Source organism: Biomphalaria glabrata, chromosome 3 (genome assembly GCF_947242115.1).
Source record: "Biomphalaria glabrata chromosome 3, xgBioGlab47.1, whole genome shotgun sequence".
NCBI classification, from domain to species: Eukaryota; Metazoa; Mollusca; class Gastropoda; family Planorbidae; genus Biomphalaria; species Biomphalaria glabrata.
The window spans coordinates 34,562,824-34,589,076 of NC_074713.1; the positions used below are offsets into that span (position 1 = coordinate 34,562,824).

Consider the following 26,253-nt stretch of genomic DNA (forward strand, 5'->3'; position numbering starts at 1 on the left):
GCATGCATCTCAGATAGCCTCTGACAACCATTTCAATTCTTGGCTTTTCATATGGCTCAGAACTGTTATCACTGATAGTAGAAGGAGAAAAGGTAACTGGGCGGTTAAACTTATGAGCATTGGGTAGGATGGGTCTTGTTTGCCTTGACTGGCTTGACAAGGAAAACTCTGAATTCAAACCTCTGCTGCCTTGCAGCTTTACCCAAACATGGCAAAGGCTTATGGAGTCAACACTGAAGAAAAATAAGGAGCTGGTGACCCTTAGGCAGTTTGTAACACAATGTTATAACCTGGCAGAAACTGAGGGGTCGGTGAAGAGCTATCTCTCATTCATGGCCTCTATGTAAAATCTTTCACATTGGCGTAAACTCAACCCTTAATGGACACTCACAGAGATTCATAAAAGCATTTTCCAGTGCAGTATGCTACTATTCTTCCAATTAAAAAAAGTGCAAATCAAATATTGAATTTGCTCTTCACTGCACATAAAGGAAATAAACAAGAGAAGGTGGCATTGATCAACTGACCAACAATTATTACTTGCTAGAAGATGCACTATTTCTCTGGTCTTTAAAGAGTTAGTAGCACAATTGAGTTTTAATCTGTGACCTCATAGTGAGAAAAAGCAATTAAAAGCAATAAAAAACAAAGACTATTAAAGTGCAAGAGGTAATACATTTAATGTAGATGTGTTATAATTTTTGAGGTCATGAGATTATAAGGCCTCCCATCTAGCAACAGTCTGCAGAACCTCCTAGATAGATGGGAAAGGATGCATTAATTAACGAAGAAAAGTTGTTGTAAGTTATGAGTGTTATATTTTAAGTTTTATGGTAGTGTAAAGTTTATCAAGGCAAGGTGACCAGTTCTAAGCTTATATTTGCTATAGTCCTGGCCATTTATTTTGACATTATTAATTTAATAACTTTATTTCTGATTAAAATTGATTTAATATTTTTATAATTTATGATGCTATTACATCATCAGTACCTGGCATGAAAAGTGGCTGAGTGACTTGGATCCTTACTACTGACTGATTTTGGAAATATGAATCAGCTGCGTTCATGGCTCTATAATTATGATTCAAATCAAGCTCAAAATAATGCTACACTTAACAAACTTGCAGTAAGTGAATTTCTTTTTTTTTTAAATGAAAAAATTTAAACGTTAGGTCCACTTTCAATAAAAATGAAGAGCAAAGAGGAAAAAAAAGTTTTATCAATTGTCTTGTTTCTAAATGGCTTACATGTTTTGGATAATCCTTCAGAGTTAAACAAAGTTTACTTCCTAGTCCAAACTTCCCGCAGAATGATAGGGGATGGCAGCAGGCAGGGTATGAACCCAGAACCATTGAAATGACTGAACATCAGCCCAGTGAACATACCACAGTCTTTTAGAGACATAAATTAGAGAGTATATATTATAATAATAAGGCTTGTCTTCGACTCTGAAGGTAAAGGAGGATTTCTTGTGGTTACACTGTCCTAGGTGTGATCTACAAATTTTGCCACACCAAGCGCAGCTGTATAGGTTTTCTTTTTGGCATCTACATCTGTGATCAGCATTAGATTTCCTTTTGGCCTCAAATGTGTATCCCACAGCCTGCTGCCAGGTGCTCTCTTTGATGCCAGTTAAAGTAAGCTGTGCCTAAGCTGGTCTTTAAATTGTTTTAGAGGGCACCTCTATTATGTCAACCATCTTTTAGTTACAAAAAAGGATTACCTTTGGCATACGGTCATCCCCATTGGGGATATGTGCCCTGCCCAGGGTAGCTGTTGAATTATAAGCTGTTCCACTACAATGTCCATACCTGCATTTGCAAGAATATCATTATACATTACCAACCAAAAAAGCATGGTCCATCTCTCATATCAAAATAGGAGAACCACTGCTTGGTACACTTGGTAGATGTAGACACTGATTACGTATGCAGGCGAGGAATTTATTCCACTTAGCTCTTACTTTGAGGCAGCTCTACTTGCCTTAGCAAGACAATAAGTGATGTGATCTACTACATTGAGAGGGTGTCCATTCACTGTGACCTTTGGGGCTGGGTAGATTTTATGGGGTGACTTCTGAAATATGGCTTCTGTTTTTTCTAGAATTATTGATAAACCAAAAGAAGTATGCAAATTTGCTAATGGTGAGCTGAAGCTCATGTTTAGCATGAGCAAGTATGGCACAATCATCTACATATAGAAGCTCTGTGATGACCATCTCTTTGTTTTATTATGGGACATTAGGCACCAGAGAAATAGAATATAGTGATTTTATAAAAGGAGCATAAAAAATAATTTCACAATATAAATATATATACCGGTATATAAAACATAATTTTAATAGTTAAAGAATGCTTGAAAGATTTGACTTTCCATTGGGATTATATTAAGATAATAAAAGCTCAGCATTCAACCCATTCTGGAAAAACTTGAATACTGCTTTCGGTCCCTAAGGTACAAAGTTTAAGGTTGAAGATAGAATGTGACTGAAAACTACCAACCCCAGTCCCCTTTTGTTAAATTGGTCATTGTAAATATTATGTATTGCAGAAATCGCTCATCTACATCATAACAAGCAAAAGAAAAAAACAAAGCTAAAAATGGCTGGTTTAGCTTCTTTTCTGACATATAAAACCAAATTAATTATTTAGTACTAATTGATTAATTAATTGGCTATTTTTTTTATTGATTCATGTATTGTCATAGAGAATGAATAATTTTACAAAATTTCAACTTGATCTGAGAATGGGAAGTGGAAGAAAAAATGTGTCAAAACATAATAAAGGGATTAAATCCATATATATATCCACATCTCTCATTAAGTAGCAATTTCAATATCAAACAAAATAATTAATCACCAATAATTAATTAACTAATTTGTTAATTTTTTTATTGATCCATGTCTTGTCAGGTACTCTGAATAGTTGTGTAAAGTTTCAACTTGATTCAAGAATGGGGAAACAGGAGAAAAAATATGTTCAATATTTTTTTGCCAAGCAGACAGACTGAGTTGATATAAGCTTTGTAAAAAGCATTAAATATAGGATTTGTATAGGTCTACTAAAACTAACATATCTACTCAAATTATAAATACAATCTTAACCTACATTTAGTTTGGTATTCTATGGATCTAAATTAATAAGCCACAGGAATGTAATTTATTATTTTAATGCTTTTTTTTTTTTTAATGAAAGCAAATTTTTTCACTACTTTTCATTATGTAGAATGACAAAACTAAAGACAATAACACAAATGAGATGCCAACAGATTCTCCTTTAAGGAGAGCTCTATTGAATTATATACCTTTGGCTCCAGGAGACTGCTTGGAATGTAAACTTGTTGGTACTGGTGTCATGATGTTGAGTGGAGTGATAGTTGCTGCTTCAGCTATAAAAGCACGACAAAGGTATAGACAAAACACGCATTTCTCAAAAGTTAATGGTTTTGTTTGTTTTTTATCAATGTAACATGTACAGAAAAGTTTATCTTATCTTATCTTATATAATACAGACGTTACTTCAAAAAAGAAGATGATTACGTCCTACGCGTCATGCATTTAGTCATGCATATTAACCAATGACTTAAATTCTGCCAAGTCACTGGTTTTCCTGGCTAGCTCAGGCAACCCATTCCATGCTCTAATAGCACTAGGGAAGAAGGAGTATTTGTACAAATTTGTCCTAGCATATGGGACGAGGAATGTGCCTTTATCTTTGTGTCTTTCAGAGTATTTTATTAAATTTTGTTTTTGTATTTGAAGATTATGGTTCAGTGTTTTATGTATGATTGCTACTTTACTTTTGAGCCTTCTGTCCTGAAGGCTTTCTAAATTTAGTGATTTTACTAAAGGTGTTACTCTAGTCAAATGTGAATATTCGTTTGTTATGAATCTCACTGCTCTATTTTGTGTCTGTTCCAGTTTCTTAATGTTTTCTTGAGTTGAGGGGTCCCAAACGGAGGATGCATATTCTATTATTGGCCTAACCAAGGTTAAGTAACATTTTAGTTTTATGTTCTTATTTGATTTATAGAAATTTCTTTTAATAAATCCTAATGCTTTGTTTGATTTTTTTGTAGTTTCATCAATATGTGGATTCCATGATAGTTTTTCATTTATTATAACACCTAGGTATTTTGCGTTTTTAGTCTGTGATACTGGTTTGCCATGAATAAGATAAGTGGAATTAATTTGTTTTAGTTTTTTTGTTACTCTTAACAACTGACATTTTTCTGGGTGGAAAGACATGCTCCAATTTGATTCCCATTTCTGTAATTCATCTAATTCTCTTTGTAAAATATCTGTGTCTTGTGTTGTTTTTATTGTTCTATATATTATGCAATCGTCTGCAAATAATCTGACTTTTGTTCCTGAACTAATGCAATTTGGTAAATCATTTATGTAAATTAAAAATAGTAGTGGACCCAAGACTGTACCTTGAGGTACACCTGAGTTTACTGTTATCGGTGTTGATTTAGAGCCATTTATTATTACAGTTTGTTCTCTCCCTATCAGAAAGTCTTTAATCCACTGATGCAGTGGACCATTAATGCCGAAATATTTTAATTTTTTAAGCAAACTATGGTGGTGAACTTTGTCAAAAGCCTTAGAAAAATCTAGTAAGATAGCATCTATTTGTTCACTATTATCTAAACCTTTTGAAAAATCATCAATTAGTCCTATTAGTTGTGTTTCACATGATCTATATTTCCTAAAGCCATGTTGGTATGGTGTGAGGACATTATGTTTGTCTAAGTGGTTTATGATGTTGCTACATATTATGTGTTCTAGGATTTTACATGTGATGCTGGTAAGTGATACTGGTCTGTAGTTTCCTGGGTCAGATTTTTCTCCTTTTTTAAATAGGGGGGTGACATTAGCTTCTTTCCAGTCCTTTGGTACTCTGCCCTGGTTAAGTGAAGCCTGAAAGAGTATTTTGAACACTGGGGCTAGCTCATTACTTAGTTCTTTGAGTAATCTAGCTGGAATACCATCAGGTCCAGAAGCTTTATTTGGTTTGGTGTTGGCTAATAGTTTTTGAATTCCATTTTCTTGTACTACTATATCTTCTATGTTGTCTACTTGGTTCAAATTCAGTAATATGTCTTTGTCTCCTGGGGCTGAGAATGCTGATGCAAAGTATTTGTTTAGAATGTTTGCTTTAGTTTCATTATCATTATGTATTATGTTATGTTCATCTTTTAATGGCGCTACACCTGTTGTTTCCATTTTCTTAGACTTAATGTAAGACCATAGGTTTTTGTTGTTATCTTTAGATATTACATTGTTTATGTATTCACTCTGCAGCTGTCTGCTTACTTTTTGGGTTAAGTGTTTAATTTTTATATACTTTTTGTAAACTCTTTCTGCATTAGTTTCTTTAAATTTTCTATAGAGGTTTTCCTTCTGTTTACAAAGCTTCTTTAGTCTATTATTAAACCAGCATTTATTTATTTTGTTTGATGTGTATTTAGTTGGTATATGATTTTCTATAATGCTTTTAAGATGGTTTTTAATGAAATTCCAGAGGTCATCGACTGGTTGGTTAATGTCTTTTTCTAATAAGAATGTTTGTTGAAAGTTTAGTGCAGCTTGGTGTAGTTGTGTCAGGTTACATTTATTCCAGAGTAAGATTTTTCTTTTGGGTTTTATTTAAGCTTTATATGAACCCAATACAGATCATCCCTTTTTTTTTATGTCTAACTGACTTTTACTTTAACTCTGTCAATACATTCATCTCCATACACCCTGAAATAGTTCAAGTCATTAGGTGTGGTGATCTTAAGTTCATATTCTGCCTGAGCCTCAGATCTGTGGGGACAAAGCACTTATGAGAAACTTAAATTTGTAGCAACTGTGCATTACCTGTGCCATAGATTTTTCTAGGTCTCAGAAGATAGAAAGTAGCTGCAATAATGCAAATGAATTATTCTTTAAAAGTGTTGTAGTTTCCCAGTTAAATCTTTTGCTATTCAAAAATGTGTATCATATATGTAAATCAACTGGAAGAGGAGACTACCTGGAGACCTGCCTCTTTAATTGACCCTAAGTTTCATTTCTTAGATGACTCCACCAATTAGTTCATTTTGATATTTGATACAAAGTGTGTATTCACATTCTCTTCAGGATTTGTTCTTATACAAGTTTCTAGAAATCCCTTAATAAACATTAATTGCAATGTTTGATAGTAGTCAGTTACCTAAACATCCTTCTTACAAAAGTAAATCCTAGTCATATAATGTTAATTAAAGATTTAAAGTCATATATTCTTTATTTTCTTAAACCAATTTTTCACTGACACCTAAAGGGCTGTTAATAAAACATGTCACTGTTTCAGTGTGCTAGAACATACTAGTTCTTTTCATCCAGTTCATTCTACTTTCAATCACTACTAGAAAATGAAACTAAAACAGTATACTACAATAGTGGTTCTCAAACTGTGGGGTCAGTGAAACAACCATTTATGTAGCTTTTTAACTTGGTGGTCTGTGGGCAAATTTTGATTATATAAAGGGTCAAAAAAAGTTTAGAGAACCTCTGTACTACAAGTATCACACTACTTAATTGCAATATTATAACTCTTAAAAAACTTCCAAATAAAAATAATATGTCATCTTATTAATGTGGGTGTTGACTACTGTTGACTGCTTATATATTTATTGAATATGATTAATAAGAGAGAGGTTGGTGAGTACTGCATAAACAATAAATAGTAGAAATATCAGAAATAATATTAGGGTCTTTCTACATTGCTCAACTCATTCAGTATAAATATTAATATTTAAGAATAATGATGTCCCAAAACTAATCGAAAAAGGTAGGCTTAATTAAAGCCACACTCATAGTTTTGCCACATGATACTTAGCTACATTGAAATAGTAGGTTAAAAGACTCAAAAACAAAGATTTACTGCTGCAGGGGGAACGACTGTATAGAAAATACAATAAACCTGAATATAGGTAACTGCTGGATCAAGTAAAACAAAGGACCTTCGGGCCATGAGGCCTTCATCAGCTACAAAGCAAAAAAAAAACCACAATTAACTTAAGCCTATTTTGTGTTTGTCTGTACTGCACACAAAACTAGTCCTTCAAACATGTTTTTTGCTTTTATAACAGTACATGAAAACATGCAGCTCCAATTTGGAATGATAAAAAAAAAATGAAAATATCAGATTGTTTTTTTATAAAGTGTTTACAATTGTGAGTTATGCACAGAATAGTGTTGCTGAGAGCTTAAGAATAGGAAGTATCATTTTGTGCTATTAAACATTTACATTTGTATGTCTCCTTATGAAAACTCATTGGTACTATTAAATGAACAAATGATTTTTTAAAATATTAATTTGAAAATTTTCAAATATTTTTTTTTTCCCTTGCAGTAATCCTAAAATGAAAGGAATGAATGGTCTAGTTTACACAATGTTGTGCTGCAGTTTATTCTTAGGTAAGAGAGTATGAGAACATGTTTCATTGTTCTTGATTTGTTTTTTTGTTTTTTTTTAATTTGGCCTTAACCCAACATTAGGGCTTTATGTATAGGACTTTTAGCAACATTTACATGTCCAAGTCTACATCTTTAATCTTTATGCATAGAATGCATGTAAACAACTTGAAATATGTATTTCTAATTTTGGCAGCTGTTGCAAGTATAAGAGTTTTTGAGATATATTTAGAGATGTGGAATAAGGAATTAGGTTTTGGGACCAGTACTAGAGATTAAGGCTTATCTTAGTAGGGATAGTCAAAGGCATTTCCATTTTTTGTCATTAAAATGAATATAATGTTTGTGGAAGTGAGATGATTTCCACTATTGCAACTGAAATATCACCTTTGACAACACCATCATTTTTTTTTTCAGGTTTTGAAACTGCAGCTTATTTGAGATTGTTTGATAAGGGAATATTTGACAAGAAAACAAACAGTAATAAATGAATGGATTGAAAAGTTATTCTGTGATTCATATTTTTTCAGATATTTTATAAAAGATTTATTTTTCAAATAAATGTATTATGAATGATCTCTATTTCACCATGTTGATTAAAGGAATGACAAACTCATTTTGTTAGTAAATTTCTTTGTTAATTTCTTAGTCTTTTATTGCTGAATGTTATCCTGTTTAAACAATATTTACAACATAATTCAAGAAAAAACCCACCATTGTCACCACAGAATAGGCACAGGACATGAAACAACTTACAGCTCAGCAGTAAATAGCTGGCTAAAAGAATAATCAATGTGAACAATATGTTTGCCATTTAAAACAAAAAAATATAGTTATAATTCATGAAGAAAATCATTGTCTATTATCAGATTCCAATGCTTGATCTCATCAGAGTTACTATATTCCTGACACATGTAGGTTAACTGTAGCTTAAGAAACAAACTTCCTGTTGCCTTTTCATTCTTTTATTTATTAGCATGGTATATCTTACGAGATTTCACAGGTAACAGAATTGTTATATTATAGAAAGAATTTTGTAAACAATCATTTATAAATGTTATCAAGAAGCATTTTTTAATAAATACAATCATATACATCATTTAAAGTTACTAGCTAAGTTTCCAGTGACACCTATGTAATCTATGATGTTTAAGTTAACTTGCTTTGCTTTTGTGGCCAATAGTTATGAGGAAGTCATGGCCAGCACATATACCCATCTCCATTATCTTCACCAATGCAGATATTGTCCAAGACATTTTTCTTGAATGCCCCAGCAATCACTGGTATTCTAACTCTAGACGTTCAGGTCAGGCCACTACAATCCGACATATAAAAAAAATAATGATAAAGCCAACAAATTGTAGAGACATAACACTTGAAATGCAACTTGCCATCAGATTGATAGGACTTAAAAAAAGTTTGAAAGATAAAAGTTTTCATTGTGTATATAATGGAGTCACTTTGTGTAACTCACTTCACCAACAAATGAGTTCTACTGCATTGCCTCTATTTTGTGAACATAAAAAAAAAAAATCTGCAGGGAAATGAGGCCATATTTAGAAACAGTTTGAATGATTTATTTATACCACAGTATGTTTTGTTAGCATATTGAAAGAAATGAATTATCACAAGTTCCTTTGAAAGTAGTTCTTAATATAAATTTTCATGACACTATCATAATTGTTCTCATCATTCTTTATGTTCACTTCCTACACATCTAGGATTGAGACCATTTAGTATTTTCACTCACTTAACATTCAAACTCAACTCATTTCACTCGTGGAACAGTTATAGATGTTAATATAAATATAGGCAAAATATGGTTTATAATACAAATAATTAAACAATTTTTTAACAAATTGAGAAAATTGAGGTTAAATGCATCACTCCATTAAAAAATTAAAAAAAAAGACAAATCTGTTTCAATGTTGGACAAAAACCTCAGCAAAATGTATGTACAATCAGATAGTTTATAGCACAGCACATTATCACATCTCACAAGCAATAACACATATTCTCTTCAAAGTATTTTCTTTTTCTCAACATCTCTACTTTATTCCAACCAGGTCAATGTATAAATCCTCTTCATGGAAAGAATTATTGTATTTTTTGCAATGTTTATTTTTTTCTCTAAAATTATCCTTGGATTAACTTGACGGCTTTCTTACTTATTTTCCTTTTAGCTACAGTGAAAGCCCTACCCCCTTTTTTTTTTCTCAATTACACCCCCACCCTCACTTTATAACAAGAAAATTTCACAGACTAGATTCTAAACAAGATGTGCATACATTTTCAAAACAGGTCAATACTTCTCATTAGGAACAAATATCACGCATGATGTTTGTGGTATTACATCAGAACCATCTTTTCTTTCTACACCTTTCATTCATTATGCATAGGATTCATGTCAACAAGTTAATAAACAAGTCTATTGCTTTTTTTTATACATTAAACAATCCATTTTCATCTGCATCCTTCATGATGGGACAGAATAAAGCTGATTCAACCTACAAGTGTGTAGAAAAAATATTTGCATCATTTAAACTGTAAACATATATTATTTTATATGGAAAAGTACAAAAAAAATTTTTTAAATAAAAACATAAAAAATTAATCCAGAACTTCTACAAGGAGGCCATTAGTGCGGTGTACTTCAACAATAACAGAACCTCTACAAGGAAGCCATTGGTGCGGTGTACTTCAACAATAACAGAACCTCTACAAGGAAGCCATTAGTGCGGTGTACTTCAACAATAACAGAACCTCTACAAGGAGGCCATTAGTGCGGTGTACTCCAACAATAACAGAACCTCTACAAGGAAGCCATTGGTGCGGTGTACTTCAACAATAACAGAACCTCTACAAGGAAGCCATTAGTGCGGTGTACTCCAACAATAACAGAACCTCTACAAGGAAGCCATTAGTGCGGTGTACTTCAACAATAACAGAACCTCTACAAGGAGGCCATTAGTGCGGTGTACTTCAACAATAACAGAACCTCTACAAGGAAGCCATTAGTGCGGTGTACTCCAACAATAACAGAACCTATACAAGGAAGCCATTAGTGCGGTGTACTTCAACAATAACAGAACCTCTACAAGGAGGCCATTAGTGCGGTGTACTTCAACAATAACATTGGGGACTGGTTTAAAACCTAAGAGTAAGACAAGGCTGCCTACTCTCACCAATGGATAATGGAAGATTCTCTCAAAGGCAAAGGATAACGTAAGATTCTCTCAAAGGCTATGAAGGTACTGTAAGCTTCGTGGATGACATAGATGGCCTAGCAGGGACAGAAAAAGAATTAGCTGACTTGGTGATGCGCATAGACAAGACTTCAGCAGCATATGGTATGCAAATAAATGCCAAAAAACAAAACAAATTATGACCAATAGCCAACAGGGCTTTAAAAGGGGCATTGGAGGTGAAAAGCTGAAAAGTGTCAGTAGTTTGAAATACCTCGGAGCTATTGTCTCAGATGAGGGAACGAAACCTGAACTACTGGCCCGAATTGCACCGTTCACAGCAGCACTTTCAAAACTTAAAATAATAAGGAAAGACATTTAAAGACTGCATCACAAATGAAGAGACTAGATACAGACATGATGACTAGCTAACTATTGTAAAAAAAATGCAAACTAAAATATAACAAGGTCTTTGAGGCTTGGAAAGACCTTCCTTCAGGGAACAGTACCAGGTAAAAGAAGAAGAGGCAGACAGAAAAAAGTAATGGGAAGACAACATAAAAGAATGGATAAGCCTGCAATTGAAAGAGGTTCTATCCAAGGCAAAAGACAGAGAGGAATGGAGAAGGATGGTTGACAAATCTTGTGGGGTGCCCCAACAGTCCAACAGACAAAGGGATAGGTCAAGGTTATTTCCATATATCCAAAGTGTAATTAAGTAAACCCCAAACCCAGGGCTCATTGAGACTAAATAAGAACATTCTAGATCATAATGATTTCAATACAATTGGCTATCACTTACAAAAATAAACCAATATTGTTTATAAACAAAAAATGTCTTAGCATGAGGTCAAGGAAGTAAAACCTTATAACAGAACTTAAAAATAAAACCCCTTTAACTATTATCATCTAGGGCAGTGATGCTCAACCTCACTCAGACGGCGGGCCATTTTAATATTCGACACTAGAGTCGCGGGCCACATGAATAAAAGGGGGGGGGGGGGGGGGGAAAGAGAGAATTATACAAAAAAAACAATTTTTATTAGAAAACCACGAATCTAGTATTTACATTAATTCATGAGAAGTTTATCCTAAACTACTTTTAAATATCCGGCTGTATAGTTGAGACGTCAAGTCGAAGAACTGAATCTAGAATTCTAGATGTTCGTCTAAGAGACCATACGATTACGTAGCATCGGCTTCACACGGTTCATCACTGAACAAGTTTGTCTCACTAATACGTGCTTGTATTGGGAGCAAATGAAGAAAACTGTTCAGAACTGAGTTTGGTGAAGAGTTTGTGGCCCAATGCTCCCCTGAGAGTGCACAAAATTAAGTCAATAAGTCAATTATTATGATCATCCATAAAACTTGTTTTCGGAGATTTCGAAAAGTTTATGCAAGAAACACGGAGTACAAATCAATAGTCTGCATCACTTGAAATGTATCAAGCAAGGGTGTCTAGTTTGTATGTCTACCAGGTTGTAGCTCTGCCTGGGCATTTGGCACATTGGCCGCAGATAGATTTTTAGAAACGACGAATATTGTCCAATCTGAACACGATCATCATCACATGGTCCATAGATTTTGTTTGTGAATAATTCAACGAGACCACAGAGGCTCGGTTCCATTTGAACTCTAAAAACTATAGCTGTCAACCATAGTTGTGGCACCATCAGTAGTCACTCCCACTAATTTCTCCAAAGAAAAAAAGATTCTCTGTGATGGTTGAAACTTTTTCGCCACTGGCGATCCCATGCATGCTCCAAATAGCTACTAATTTTCTGACTCGTCAGCGGCAACAGAAAATAGACATGCATCCGACTCATTTTCTTCTCATTTTATGTAAATATATCTCATCCATCCTCCACTCTAGGTGTAATCTATCAATCTAACTATCACGTCTGAAACCATGAATGCCGCCTTATTTATTTATTAGTTTGATTTTCTAAAGCTGTTTAATATAATGTTATGTTTTTTAAAGGGAGCCACTATTTCTTTATAAAACAAATATATCGGCTAACTTTCGGTACCAATCCATCTACTCTAACGTAGGGAAAGATATTTTTTAAATTTTTTTTTTTTTTTTGGACAATGGATTTTCTACACTTTGTGTCGACAATTTCGGCGGGCCGGATATAACCACTTCGCGGGCCGGTTGTGGCCCGCGGGCCGTATTTTGGGCATCACTGATCTAGGGTGTTTGTATTTTCAAAACCAATTCACAATACTTTGACTAAATGGGTTGGTGAAAGAAATTATTAGAACTATTGAAGTTTGAAGATCTATTGATTAGCAGATTCTATTCTTTTTCTTTTGTTGCAGACAAAAAAAAAAGTAAATTTAAATATTTGTTTAAAAATTACTGGCAATCTTTTTCTACTTACAGTTAAAAAATATTGACAAGGCTCTGGTTCAGATAATGAAAGAGCAACTGCATGGGGCATCTTGTCATTCTGTACACATCTGCAACAGTTATAAAGAAATAAGATTCTTATTATTACATTTTTAAAAAAATAACACACCATTCAATTTCAATTAAAACTTTTGTTCACACTATTTTGACATAATGCACTCTTTGTTTCCTTGTTGAGTTGCCTCCCTTGAATTTATTACATTGGCCAACTGGAGAAAGTGATGCCCACAGTGAACAGTGCAGAACACTTCAAGGGGAAAATGTTGTCTGTTATTCACACCGATTGACCTCCGCCAGAACAGACAATTCACTGCCCAGTAATCAACCTGTTTCTTTTCAGGATGTAAAGTCTAAAGAGAGAGGGCAATGTTATAACCCTGCCCAGCACACTGCCATCCAAGCTTATGTACTGTTCTAGACTTAGTCTGAGAATGAGTGGTGATATTGGAAAAATAAAGGAGTTCTGCCCAAGTTTAGACACTTAAAAACAATGCTGTGCTAAAAGCAAATGGTTATTATATGCTTGTGTGATGTTCTGTAAATAGTCACCTTTCCTTGTTGAATTGCCTCCTTTCGATTCATTACAATACAATCAATTCTCACACAGATTTTTTGCAATCTTGTTTCATTGAAAAACCTCTTATGATTCAGAGATACACACTTATTAATATTCAAATAAAATATTTTTTCCTCACATAAAAATGATTAATTAGCCTGTTATTTCTCTAGCTGTGTTGTTGGTATCTTTTCTAAGAGTGTGACCAATCCATCTCCACTTCTCTAAGATCTGCACCTCTCTATTTTTTTTTTTAAAAGAATGTCTCTACCACCCCCTTCACCCCAAGTATTTTTTTAGCTTTTTTTTATATTCTAAAGGTATTAAAAGTAAACAATTTAGAAACTACACATATGTTTCTTTTTAAGTTGTTTATTAATTTATTAGAATTAGTTTTTAATTAATTTTTTTTTTTTAAATGTTTTATTTAGAGATATCCCTCTATGTGAGGGTATGTTAAGAATTTTTCAAATCGGAAATTCAATACATTGTATAATATAATTTATAATGTATAAAACAACAAAAAATGTTTAAAGAACACAAAATCTTACTTTAACCGAACTTCACAACTTCTGGGCTTCTTAGTTAAATCACAGACATCCCCATCTGAATAATACAAGGAAACATACCTGCAGAAAGAATTAGTACGGATTAATTTGTATGAAAATGGATCAACTGCATTATTTTCTTTGATTTTGTTTTACTGAAAATCATACATTTAGTACATTAAATGAGACAAGAAAAAATTTTAAAAATATGTATCTGGTCAACAAGAACTCCTAAAGGCAACATGTTGGACTGCAACAATTGGAGAGTGATCACCCTCCTCTCAGTTCCAAGTAAAGTGATCAGTACTGTTCTGCAATGATGACTACAACAGGCCACAGACAAAAATATCACAGTAAATGGGCAAAACAAGCTGTTATGTTACAAAAGACGATGAGATAACAGAGTTTTTCAACAAAGAGAAGGGTGTAAGCCAGTATCTTTGCCCCATTTCTCCTTCTGCTAGCCATTAACTATGTCATGATGAAATCCATGATTAGACTGCACGGCATGAACAAAACTGACTGATGGACCTGGACTTTGCAGATGATATTGCATTACTCAAGAATACAATCAAATATATACAAGAAGGCCAACATTTGGAAAAAAGGGGTTGAATAGAGAGAATAGTTCTATTTAGGCAGCGTTATCACAAGTCATTGAGATGTATATCACAATATTACATGTCAGAAAGGGAAAGCAGAAGCCAGGGGCATGGGCAAATAATCAGCCTGGAGACCAAGATCCACCTCCTCAATACAATCATCATCCTAATGGCCACCTATGCTTGCCTAACATGGAATTCATCCATAAAAGCTGAAAAGAGACTAAAGCTCAATAGCAATTGAGAAGGATCCTGGGAATAACATACAGAGATCATGTCACCAATAGAAAAGTCCTTACTTGAGTGAAAGGGTAACCAAACTTCATACAAGATTTGCGAGACAAGACAAAACACATTTACCAAAGTCAGCCATAACATGGAAAGAAAAAAGAGGAAACAAAAGCAAGGTTGTCCACGTATAACATCACATCTTTTTAGAAGATCTGAAATCTGTTGACACCAGTTGTGAAGAGGCTGTGGACATCACCTATGATCAATCACTAGAGACAGAGCTTGCCACCATGTGCGCCAATTGGCACTGGAGTACCTAAGTCTATAAGTAATTCAATGGGAACTTAATGGTTTTCTTATGCAACTTAATACAAAGTTTTGTTTCTTTAAAATAAAACACACACACAAGTAAATCAATTTCTAAAAGCTCACTTGCGAGAATCGGCTGGTCTTGGCCTTTTATTTGGATTAGCCTCTAGCCAAGCAAGATGTTTGTCTTTATCCCAATAACCAAGAAATATATTTGATTCTTTGCCAGCTTCCTACAAATATAATGAACAAAAGAAAGCAGCTCCCTTTTATAAGTTATATTGATCAAAAGAAACAAACTAGAACAAAACTAAATCTTTTATGTCAGTAAACCTTACCACATGAAATTGTTTGATAAACTTTCCAAAACAAAGCTCATGCTTCCACCAGCCAGAACCCTGTGAATTATATGGACATGACTAAAACATCAAAGGATCATAGTTATTCAGGCATTATCATAACTACATCCATTACCAAAACAACACAAATTCTCATGCAATACATTTTGAGTTGTGCATACAAAAATAAAAGAAACTATTACAAACAAATATAAAAAAATAAATGCCTTTTTTTCCCTCAAACTAATTTATTATGGTAGTATTTAAAAAAAATTCCCTACAGATGATATAAATTACATTATCAGTAAACTCTATTTCACAATTTTAAAAAGTTTGATTAGTATGACACAAATGAAAATTTCTTTGTGAGATTTCACAATCAGATGAGTTGAAGATCATTCATGGCCAACATTATTTGATACAACAGCTGCTTTTATGTTCACAAACAAATTACATGCACACTTTATGTGGGTGAGGGGAGGGTGTACATATATTAATACCAGTTGGTATGAAGGTTACAATAAAGTTAAAACAACTGGACTGGAAAGATTTTAAAATGTCACACTTACTCCTCTCAAACACTGACTCCCAGTCAGAATGTTCAGCAGGGTTTGTTTGTCAGTAAGAGCCCCTAATTGAGACTGAGGATCTGGCGGAAGTTTCTGAACATCTTCTTTATCTTCCGGATGCTTACGAATAAATTTAGGCTTTCTCTCCTCCAAGACGTTCTCTTCATTCATGTAGTCCTAGAAATTGTATTGGAAAGGATTATGTGTAGATCTCATTCTAGATGAGATAGTGTGATGATTGAAAGAAATACATTAATAGGCCTAGACCTTGATTCTATACAGCTTAAGTTGCTAAGTTTGCAATTCTAAAATATAAATTAAAGGAAAAAAAAACATTTATAAAACATTAGACTACCTTTTTTTAGTCATTGTTTCATAATCAAGATATTAAGATAGTTTTTTGAGATAGAAAAAAGTTTTACCAAAAAAGCATTATTAGAAAACTTCAATATTAAAAAAAAATTGTTTTATTTAAATTTACATCATTAAACTACAAATTAGTACTAAATATATTTTTTAGTTTCTCCTTTTGATTGACAATCTGAAATACAAGCGCAAACCTGTCCAGCTGTCTGCAAGTGACGTGCCTCATACTCTAAGCTGGTCAGTTGACTGGGTTTCAAAGGCGACCCTTCCATGGCATGACACCTTATTTCACTTACTGATGGAGTCTTAGGTCTTAAATGAAAGGAGAATAACAAATTATTTTCTAGCATAAAGGAGGAATGTACAGGCTGAGTTGCTAAGTAAAATGAATGAATGTAGAGAAATGGGTGGAGTGGTTAAAAATATTAATAATTTAGTAAACTGAATAATTAATATAATAATTAAAATAGAAGCTAATTTATTTATACTGCTAACAAACATAAATGAGGCTCAATAAGCTTTTAACAACAGAATCACCCAAATAGCAGATCTCCCTTGGAATATGTCATAACATAAAAAGTATCTGAACAAATTCCTATTGGTAGTCAGCTTGATCTCCATTGGGGAGCAAGACAGTGAGGGACAATGACACCACTGTATAATTGTGTGACCAAAACTCTGAATGGGCTTGATCATAGTGAATCCTTCAATAGAAGCAGGAAGTGTCTCTGCTTCATTCCTAACCATCAGAAAAATCATTCTCAATGGCCAAAGATTTAATTTGGTTCTGGAAACGAGCCCAACCCTTGACTTCATCTCAGGTAAGAGCCACAGAATAATTCTCAGGGGGATTTCAGGCTCAATTTCTATAAGAGATAGAAAGCTTAGACCTTGAGTTCCTGTGGTTCTCAATGAAGTATCTGGACAAAGCTAGGGAAAGTAAAAGTGGTTCATATTTGTATTTTGGTTTCTACTGAAAACCATTTTTTTTTTTACTTTTCCACTAGGCCTCAGATAATGGTAAGCCTTCATTTAACAATCACTTCACATAATTACTTACAACATGGACAGACAAAAATACAACAGCACAAACATAAAACCTTTTTTCTTACTTATAGTTGGGATGTTTGCACAGCAATGCTGACAGCACCACAACTTCATAGACACACGTGGAGCTCTCTTTGAACTCATAAACCTCTCCCCTTCCTTCCTGATGGCACACATACAAAACATGAACTTTTCTGGGCACCCCTGTCAGGTCACACTTAGTACCATCATTCATAACAACCTCATAATAAGGCAAAGAGATTCCTTCCACTTCACGGACTGGTGGTGAACTGGACTGCTCAGCTAGTCTCCTCTCCTCTGATAAAAAAAAAAAAACAATACAGGCCCAATATAAAGCATAAGGCTTTTTAAGAGTTTTCAAACAAAAAGTGATAGTTTTCATCACTATAAAAATATATTTAAGCAAGACAAAAAAATGTTTACTATCAGAAAAAAAAAGTAAAATCTAAAAAATATTTTTTTTTTAAACAATGCCTATAAAGTCTAGAGTGAAATTAAATCAAATATTTTGAATAAATCATGTAAATAATTTTTGAATAGATCTAGACTAATAATAAATTAGTTAATATTAGATACCTGTCATAGATTCTCTGTGGTTTCCATATCCCAGATAGTATTCCTGCAGTTTTGGTTGCTGTGGTAGTATAATTTTAGTCATAATTTAAAAACATTTTTTTTCAGAAAAAAAATGTGCATAATAAATTAGATTTTTTTCCTTACATGAAAAAAAAAAATTTAAAAAAATACATTATTTTGCCATATTTAAAATAAGCAATAATTAGTTTAAAAAAGAAAAAGTGTGTGCATTGTTGCTAGGCCAGTTCAGGACTTGTCTTTATTTCACCATATTAAATTCATCTTTTTCTATGAATGCATATATTGTATTCTGGTGATTTCAATATAATGATAACATGTATACATCATTCTGACTAAACAAACAAACCAAAAAAAAAATTAAACTAAAAAAATGTATTTTAGCTAGTACTGGTACCAAAAAGCTTTCATAGACATTATTAAATGCTCTTTCAACTCAGTAAATCACATAAACAAAAAGTAAATCTGTTTTGGTTCAAATATTTCAAACTCAGAATCTAATATTTGTACAAAATGTAGTTCTGTTCTAATTTAGTTCAATAACACCTTACCATTCCCTGCTCTTTACTCTCATGATACTGCTTCAAATGTCTGCCATGACAGAGCTCATATGTCCAGTAGCTCTCAATCTGTAACAGGTTCAATATTTCTACCAATTAGTTTAAGATATTAAAAAATTATAGATTAGCAAATTGATATTGTTTTTTTTTAATACATTTTTATTTGGGGATGAATAGGGTAGGATGGGGGAAAGAGTTAAAAAAAAAAGAAAATTTCACCTCTATGTACATATAAAAAGGTTGAAGAAGACATATCTTAGCATACCATTAAATTTCTTCCAAGAAGATGTAGTTTTAGCTATAAAAAATAAATTCATAACTCCGTATGAAATAACATTTTCTTTTTCTAAAGAAGAGTAAGGGTTTTTTTTAACAAAAAGAGTTTTTTTTTCATCTAAAAGGCATATTTGTAAAATCTACTGGCATCCCCTTAAAAATTATTTCCATATCAAAATAATCTATATAATTGCCACGTAAATGTGAAGGTTTTTTCTTGTTTCATAATCATGTTGTTTTTTTTGGTATATGAACTAGTTTTGTGTTTTGCGCTATTTGTTGTCAAGAATCTTGTGAATGTAAGATGTCATGTCTCTGTTTCATGTACTCCCTCTAGTGATGAAAGGTGGTCTGGTTGTGGGTATGTAAGTACATAGATGTATTCCTCAGGTTCCATATTATGGTAGGCATGTCATGTATGAAGTTTTTTGTTTTAGCAGCATCACTAGATCTAGGCTTATTCTATATTTCAGGGTGTTAGGTTTGGGGCTTTACTGTCTACTGTTGAGCCATGATTGAGTCAGAGGTTGAGCAGGTAGAGCCAGGCCTTGATTAATATAGAGCCATGTATACACTTGTGTAGTGTTGGAGTACTGGGCCATGGGGAAAAATTAAGTGTGTGTGTGTGAGGTGTGTTACCTTTGCATAATTATGACTGTATGAAATTATTATTCAAATTTGTAAGGTAATTTGTATATTAACACTCATCATCCATCAATATTTTAGTATTACATGTTCTATTGTTAAATGATCGTTGACCATTTATTTTAAGTTTGCTTAACATTTACTTTGTGCTTGTTATCGTAATTTTACAACAACACTAGCCTGCCGAGGTGGGAAACCCGGGTAATTATATTATCCCCTAGCTAAACCTGTAAAACCCACCTTGACACTGATCAATGTTTTTTTTTTTCTTTTTAATTCAAAACAAGAATCTGTCTAGCTAAGTGTATGTTTCTGGCATTCTTTAACACTGTGTGGTCAATATAGGTTTTTTTTGCTTTTTTTTTTAAAGAAGATTATCGTTTAGTGTTAAGTATAACAAAGCAACAAAAAAAAAACGTATTCTAACTTAGTTGCATTATTTATGCTAACCAAAAAATCTATTTACAAAAAAGAATAAAAAACACTTGCCCGATAAGAACAATGAGTCTGTTTGAAAAGTGGTTTCATAATTTCATCAACTGAAGGTCCATCATGCTGTGGTGAACTTTCCTGTTGTAAAAAAGTCTAATAAACATTAGTATGTTTTAATGAGTTCTTACATAAGTATAAAGAATAAAAGCAATATACAAGAAACAAAAATACACCTATGTTATTAAACACATTTTATTTTTCCTTGGTTGTGGTAAAGAGATCGTGACTTTAAGGTCCAGCCTTAGGATTTTAAGCTCATCGTGTTTTGTTTTTTTGATGCTTGACAACTTTTTTCACTTAAAAATAGTTTTGTCACCTTTTACTGTTTATCACAACCTTGTATTTTTCAAATGTTACACTGTGAGCCATCAAGTAGTATGACTGGTATAAACCTACCTTAGAAGACTTTTTGTCATCTGGAAGTATACAGCGATACTGTTCCTGAGCATTAGTTGTAATCATTAAGTGTCTATCACCAAGAAGCTCAACCTATTACACAAAACTTATGCTATAAGTTATGAAGATATAATAGAGGTGTAGAAGTGATAAATTTACACACTAAAAGGTTTTTAAAAATATTTCTCATTGCTACACTATGTATTATCATTTTTTTCTTATTACAAATATAAACAGGAAAAGGCTTACGTTACATAATTCTCTCAATAATTACTATGATTAGACAAATCACACATGTACTTTATATATAAGATGCTGTTGCATTTTTACCCTTTTTTCTACTTCTGAATTGTAAACTATCTGCAATGCAGGACCTTTTCTTTATGCTTCTTTCTCCCAAATGTTGGTGTTGACTTTGAAGAGCTTCCTGTTGCCTTTGCATGCATCAATATACCTTAAAAGTGGATGACCAGCAGCTCTCCTGCCTCCTAATAGATCTCCATACAAAGTATCTTTATGAACATGTCCAACCCAGCCAAGGTGCCTACTACTGATAATAGTGCAGGTGTCCTGGTACCATGCTCTTTGCAGACTTCCTCAATGGTTATTTTATCTTGCCATCTTATTTTAAGAATCCACATCAAGCATTGCAGGTGGAATATATTCAGCTTTTTATCCCATCAAGAGTAGGTGAACCATGTGTCACTACCATATAGCAGAGTGCTCATCTCACAAGTTCGATAGACTATGGCTTTGGTATTGGTAGTCAGCAAGGTATTGTCCCACACTCTTTTCTGCAGTCATGACATGGTAACAATTGTCTTTGCTATTCTTTTATTGATGTGTTTATCCAGTAGCACATCATTGAAGATGATGGAGCCAAGATTTTTAAAAATGGTCAACTATTTCCAGATGTTGGCCATTAATGGTGCAGTGCTTGTGTTTTGAACTAATGTTTTGGTCTTGCTTTGACAAATCTTTAAGCCAAACAGTGAATAAAAGACTCAGCATCAATCACAATAGCTGCATCATCAGCTTAGAGGAACTCTCTGAGTAATATTTTTCTAACTTTGGATTTTGCCCTCAACCTAGATACATTGATGAGTTTTCCAGAGGATTTTGTATGGAGAAATACACATTCATTGATGTCATTATAAACATAATCTGGAAACTGGGTTATCTAATTAAATTACCCAAAAAAGGTGACCTTACTCAATGCAACAACTGGCGAGGAATCATGTTACTGTCAACCCTTAGCAAGGTCTTAACTAGGATAATATTGGAACGCCTAAAAGATGCCTAGACAAAAGACTAAGCCCAGAACAGGCTGGATTCTGTAAGGAAAAATCATGCACTGACCACATTGCTACACTATGTATTATCACAGAATGATCTATTGAGTGGCAATCTCTTCTGTACATGACCTTTGTTGATTTTAAGAAAGACTGCGACAGTATTGACAGAGACATAATCTGGAGACTGATGAATCACTACGAATTCCAACAAAATTCACCAATATCATTAAACAGTTATACGATGACTCATCATGCCAAGTAATACACAATAGTAAGCTGACCAACCCTTTTCAAGTAAAAACAGGAGTAAGACAGGGGTGTATAATTTCGCCCTTAATATTTTTACTAGTCATTGATTGGGTCATGAGAGAGACAGTCTTGGATAATAAAAGCGGCATACAATGGACACTAACACAACATTTATAAGACCTGTATTTTGCAGATGACATACCTACCTCCTCTCCCATACACAACAAAATGCTCAGACCAAACTCACCAGACTCTCAGAAATAGCGAAAAAGACTGTACTTCTAATCAACAAAAAAAAAAACAAGTTATGAGAATCAACAGCAGACAAGAGAACCCAATCATGCTAAAGGGAGAGAACATCTTTGATACGGACCACTTCACTTATCTGGGAAGTAGAGTTAGTAAAGATGGCGGAGCTGATGATGATATACTAATTCGGATCAATAAAGCTAGGTTTGCCTTTTCAACTCTTCAAGCAATCTGGCGCTCTAAGGCACTATCTCTACATAACAAAATAAGATTCTATAATACAAACGTTAAGTCTGTCCTTCTATACGGTTCAGAAACTTGGAGAGTCACTAAAACAAATATGGAAAAGCTCCAGACCTTTGTTAACAGATGCTTATGCCGGATATTAGGAAATAGGTGGCCAGAACAAGATAACCACTGAGTTGTGGGAGAGAACTAAACAAAAGCCCATAGCCCAAGACATCACAAAACGAAAATGAAGCTGGATAGGACACACCCTGCAAAAACCAGCTAATAATGTTGCAAGGCAGGCACTTGATTGGAACCCACAAGGAAAGAGGAAAGTGAGCAGACCCAAGCAAACCTGGAAGAGGTCAGTCATCAGTGAAGCTGAGGGTACTGGAATGACATGGGAGCAGATGAAGAAAACTGCTCAGAACCGAGTTCAGTGGAGAGTTGTAGTTGCGGCCCTATGCTCTTCTGGGAGTGCACAGGATTAAGTAAGTAAGTAACCTTGGTTTTTGCCCGCAGCCTTGATACATTAAATAGTTTTCCAGAGGATCTTGTATGGAGAAACACACCTTCGTTTATGTCGTTGTACGCATAATGCAGTAGACAGGAGAAGAATATGCCAAACAGAGTAGGTGCGAGCACACATCCCTGCTTGACACCACTTAAAAGGTGCCGATTGGGCTCCATTGAATTTGACAGTACATTTCGTTTCCTCATGAAAGCACTCAATGAACTTCAGTAGTTTGGGAGGGCAACCTATTTTCTTTAGGAGTTTGAAAATGCCACTTCTGCTGACCATGTCAAAGGCTTTAGTCAGATCAACAAAAAACGATGTAAAGGGGTCTGTCTCTCTCTCTGAATTTCTCCTGCAGTAATCATAGAGAGGATATCATGTCTATGGTGGATCTACCACTCCCGAATCCACTCTGAGACTCTGGGAGACACTAGAAGCTATCACTTGCAGCCTGGATAGTGCCACTCTAGCAAAAAATTTTGCCAACTATGCTGAGGAGAGAGATACCCCTATAATTGTTGCAGTCACTCCGATCCCCTTTGTTCTTTTATATTGTGACTAGTTATACACATAGAGTAAATACACATTAAAGATAAAGTCTAAGTATTGCCTTGAATAGAATCTCTTTCAATAACAGGCCCATCCATTCTTTATGTTGTCTTCCCATCCTTTCTCTGTCTGCCTTTTCTTTTTTTTTTTTGTTTTTGTTCACCAAAGGAAGGTCTTTGTGAGCCCAGAGGACCTTGTGATATGGCCATAAAGCTTTAGTTTCCATTTTTAACAGTGGTCAGTATATCATTGTGGGGCCCAAAATCCAGTGTGATCCTGTTTCTAATCTCCTCATTTTTTTATGCTGTCTTTGTAGGTGACACCTTGGGTCCCACTAGCATAGCGATTCTAAACCTTTTTAGTTCCGCGGCTCTTTTTTTTTTTTTGTTACAATTTCTCACTATGTGGCGACCCCCAACCGTAAAGTTATCTGTGTTTTCGCTAATGTTATAGAGATCCATTTTCATGGGTTGTTTCATTATAAAAATATAATCTACAATAACATGATGGCATATTACTGGGTAATAAGCGGGTATGCTTTTTAATAACGTAGTTAAACCTGCTATAGAAACAATAATTATGATTCTGCAATGGTGCACATTTCATCGTGCCGTTTGCTGAACAGTAATTGAAACTGTTAATCCTGCGGACGATTACAATGTCAGAAATGAATCTGATTCAGTTTTTTACATCATTTATCCTCAAATACCAATGATAGTAAACACAATAGTAACTACCAATGGAAATGTCTTTTACAGTGTCAAGTTTCTTTTTAGACAAAAAAAAAATTTTTTTCTTATGTGTCTTAGGTTACCCCAGGAAAATTGTCATTCGACCCCCAAATAGGTCACAACCCACAGGTTGAGAACCCCTGCTCTAGCATCTCATTGCTACAATCCAGCTCTGCAGTTAGCATCGAAGATTTGTAAAGATTCTCATTACTTTTTCCATGTTTTTATTTTCATTGCCACCCAGAAAGCTCAATGCCAGCCTGTGTCAAAAGCTTTCTTGAAATCAATAAAGACATGAATGAAATTCTCTAGTATTGAATGTATTTCTCTCAGAGTTTCCTAAGATTTAGGCCATTAGTTAACGTAGCTAATGACTCAGAAACAAGGGTGTATTGCCTATTGCAGGGCACCCCTTAGGTGCAGCCAGGGATGTCAGCCTACTAACCAGCACCAAAGGCTGCCACTGGTAGTTGCTAAATCTAGTAATAGTACAGTGGTACTTATTACTTATCCGACTTATGTAAGACTTGATTGCCTTCAAAGAGGGTATCATTGATAGATTTCATAGATAGTCACTATCATGATGATGATCATCTATTAATTAAATTAATCATCCACTGTTTTCTTCATCTTTTTTTTACCTATCCCTTAGTCTATTGGACCGTTGGGACACCATGCAAGACCGTCTTTCTCCATTCCTCTCTGTCTTTTGCCTTGCCTTAGGCTTAGTTAGAACCTCTTTCAATTGCAGGCCCGTGCATTCTGTTTTCTTGATTAACTAATAGTCATAATGGGGTATTTAATTAATTATTAAAGCTCAATCACCTGAAGTAATACCTCTTGTTTTAATTTATTAACTTCAATATCAAGCTTACCTCTTCTCTAGTTAAATCTAATTGACCTTGCCATTTAATTGAAAATAAATTACTATCCATAAACGGATCGAAGTTGCCACCCGTTATAGATCTAATAACAGAAATATTTATTGATATTAAGAAAAAAATGAAGATGATTTTCGAAAGCTCCATGGACGTATATCTAGATTAATTAACGAACTGTCAAAAGTATTAATAATCAAAACATTGTGGGAATAATGACTATCGCTGTTAAGCGAATTATTTTCCTAAACAAAAGCGAAAGTTGACGTGTAAACATTCCGAGAGCTTTGTTTTTTCAAAACCTTAAACTCTAGAATAAACGAGCTCTTTTTTTAACTGACCTACATACAACATACTGTATTTCTTTTACATTGATTACCGGTATAATCATCTTTGTTTTTTTGTTAATAAATCTCAGCTATTAGATCTAGTTAAGGCCTTAAGCCTTAAGGTGGACTTCCCCCTCCCCTCTTTCTGTCCGCATGCTTCCCCATTAGTTTAACTTTCTCTAAATTTGAAATAAACATGTATAATGTAGAAAATTAATGTAAGCCTAGATTTCTATATGACTATGGCTTCTTCAAATAGTGTCAGAATCTGTTGTGATATTCAATAGGCCTACAATTATGAAGAATTTATCTTTGACATAGATACTGCATATAAATGTTAAGTCCCATAAGGCAGCTTTATCTATTCTGCCTAAGGCTGACTCAGAATACAATTAATACAAATTAATAATGTCCATTTGGTCTTGAAAATAAGAAAGTAAGAACTCTCTGCTTAATGAATAACTGGCTTTCTATCAAATTCATAATGCAGTAGGCCTTACAAAATTACCAGTTGATCTATTTGTCATCATTCAGTGCATGGCAGTGCACAAAAACTTTTGCATTAGTTCAGGAACAAAAGTCAGATTATTTGCAGACGATTGCATAATATATAGAAAAATAAAAACAACACAAGACA

At 33.9% G+C, this 26,253-nt stretch overlaps 2 protein-coding genes across 7 annotated transcripts in view; one reads left to right on the plus strand and one right to left on the minus strand.

Annotated features, from left to right (window-relative positions):
• LOC106057014 (uncharacterized) overlaps window positions 1-8,056 on the plus strand; it is an 11,082-nt gene extending 3,026 nt beyond the window's left edge. For 5 of the 6 annotated variants that reach the window (XM_056024679.1, XM_056024681.1, XM_056024677.1 and 2 more), the window contains exons 2-5: window positions 988-1,125; window positions 3,224-3,405; window positions 7,379-7,443; window positions 7,858-8,056. In XM_056024679.1, the coding sequence (XP_055880654.1) occupies window positions 1,048-1,125; window positions 3,224-3,405; window positions 7,379-7,443; window positions 7,858-7,931 (399 nt within the window). In that variant the 5' untranslated portion in view covers window positions 988-1,047 and the 3' untranslated portion in view covers window positions 7,932-8,056. Of the gene's footprint in view, window positions 1-153; window positions 801-987; window positions 1,126-3,223; window positions 3,406-7,378; window positions 7,444-7,857 lie in introns of those variants that run through there. The other variant, XM_056024680.1, reaches the window with a different exon arrangement.
• LOC106057013 (endoplasmic reticulum lectin 1-like) lies at window positions 8,057-25,593 on the minus strand. The gene is made up of 13 exons (XM_013214021.2): window positions 25,285-25,593; window positions 20,592-20,684; window positions 20,193-20,273; window positions 18,774-18,851; window positions 18,205-18,262; window positions 17,673-17,925; window positions 16,755-16,872; window positions 16,195-16,371; window positions 15,626-15,685; window positions 15,411-15,520; window positions 14,149-14,226; window positions 13,013-13,091; window positions 8,057-9,947 (listed from the first exon to the last, which is right to left on the minus strand). Exons 1-13 carry the CDS (start codon window positions 25,435-25,437, stop codon window positions 9,882-9,884), a joined length of 1,404 nt encoding a protein of 467 aa, XP_013069475.1. The 5' UTR covers window positions 25,438-25,593; the 3' UTR covers window positions 8,057-9,881.
• Between the last annotated feature and the right edge of the window lie 660 nt (window positions 25,594-26,253).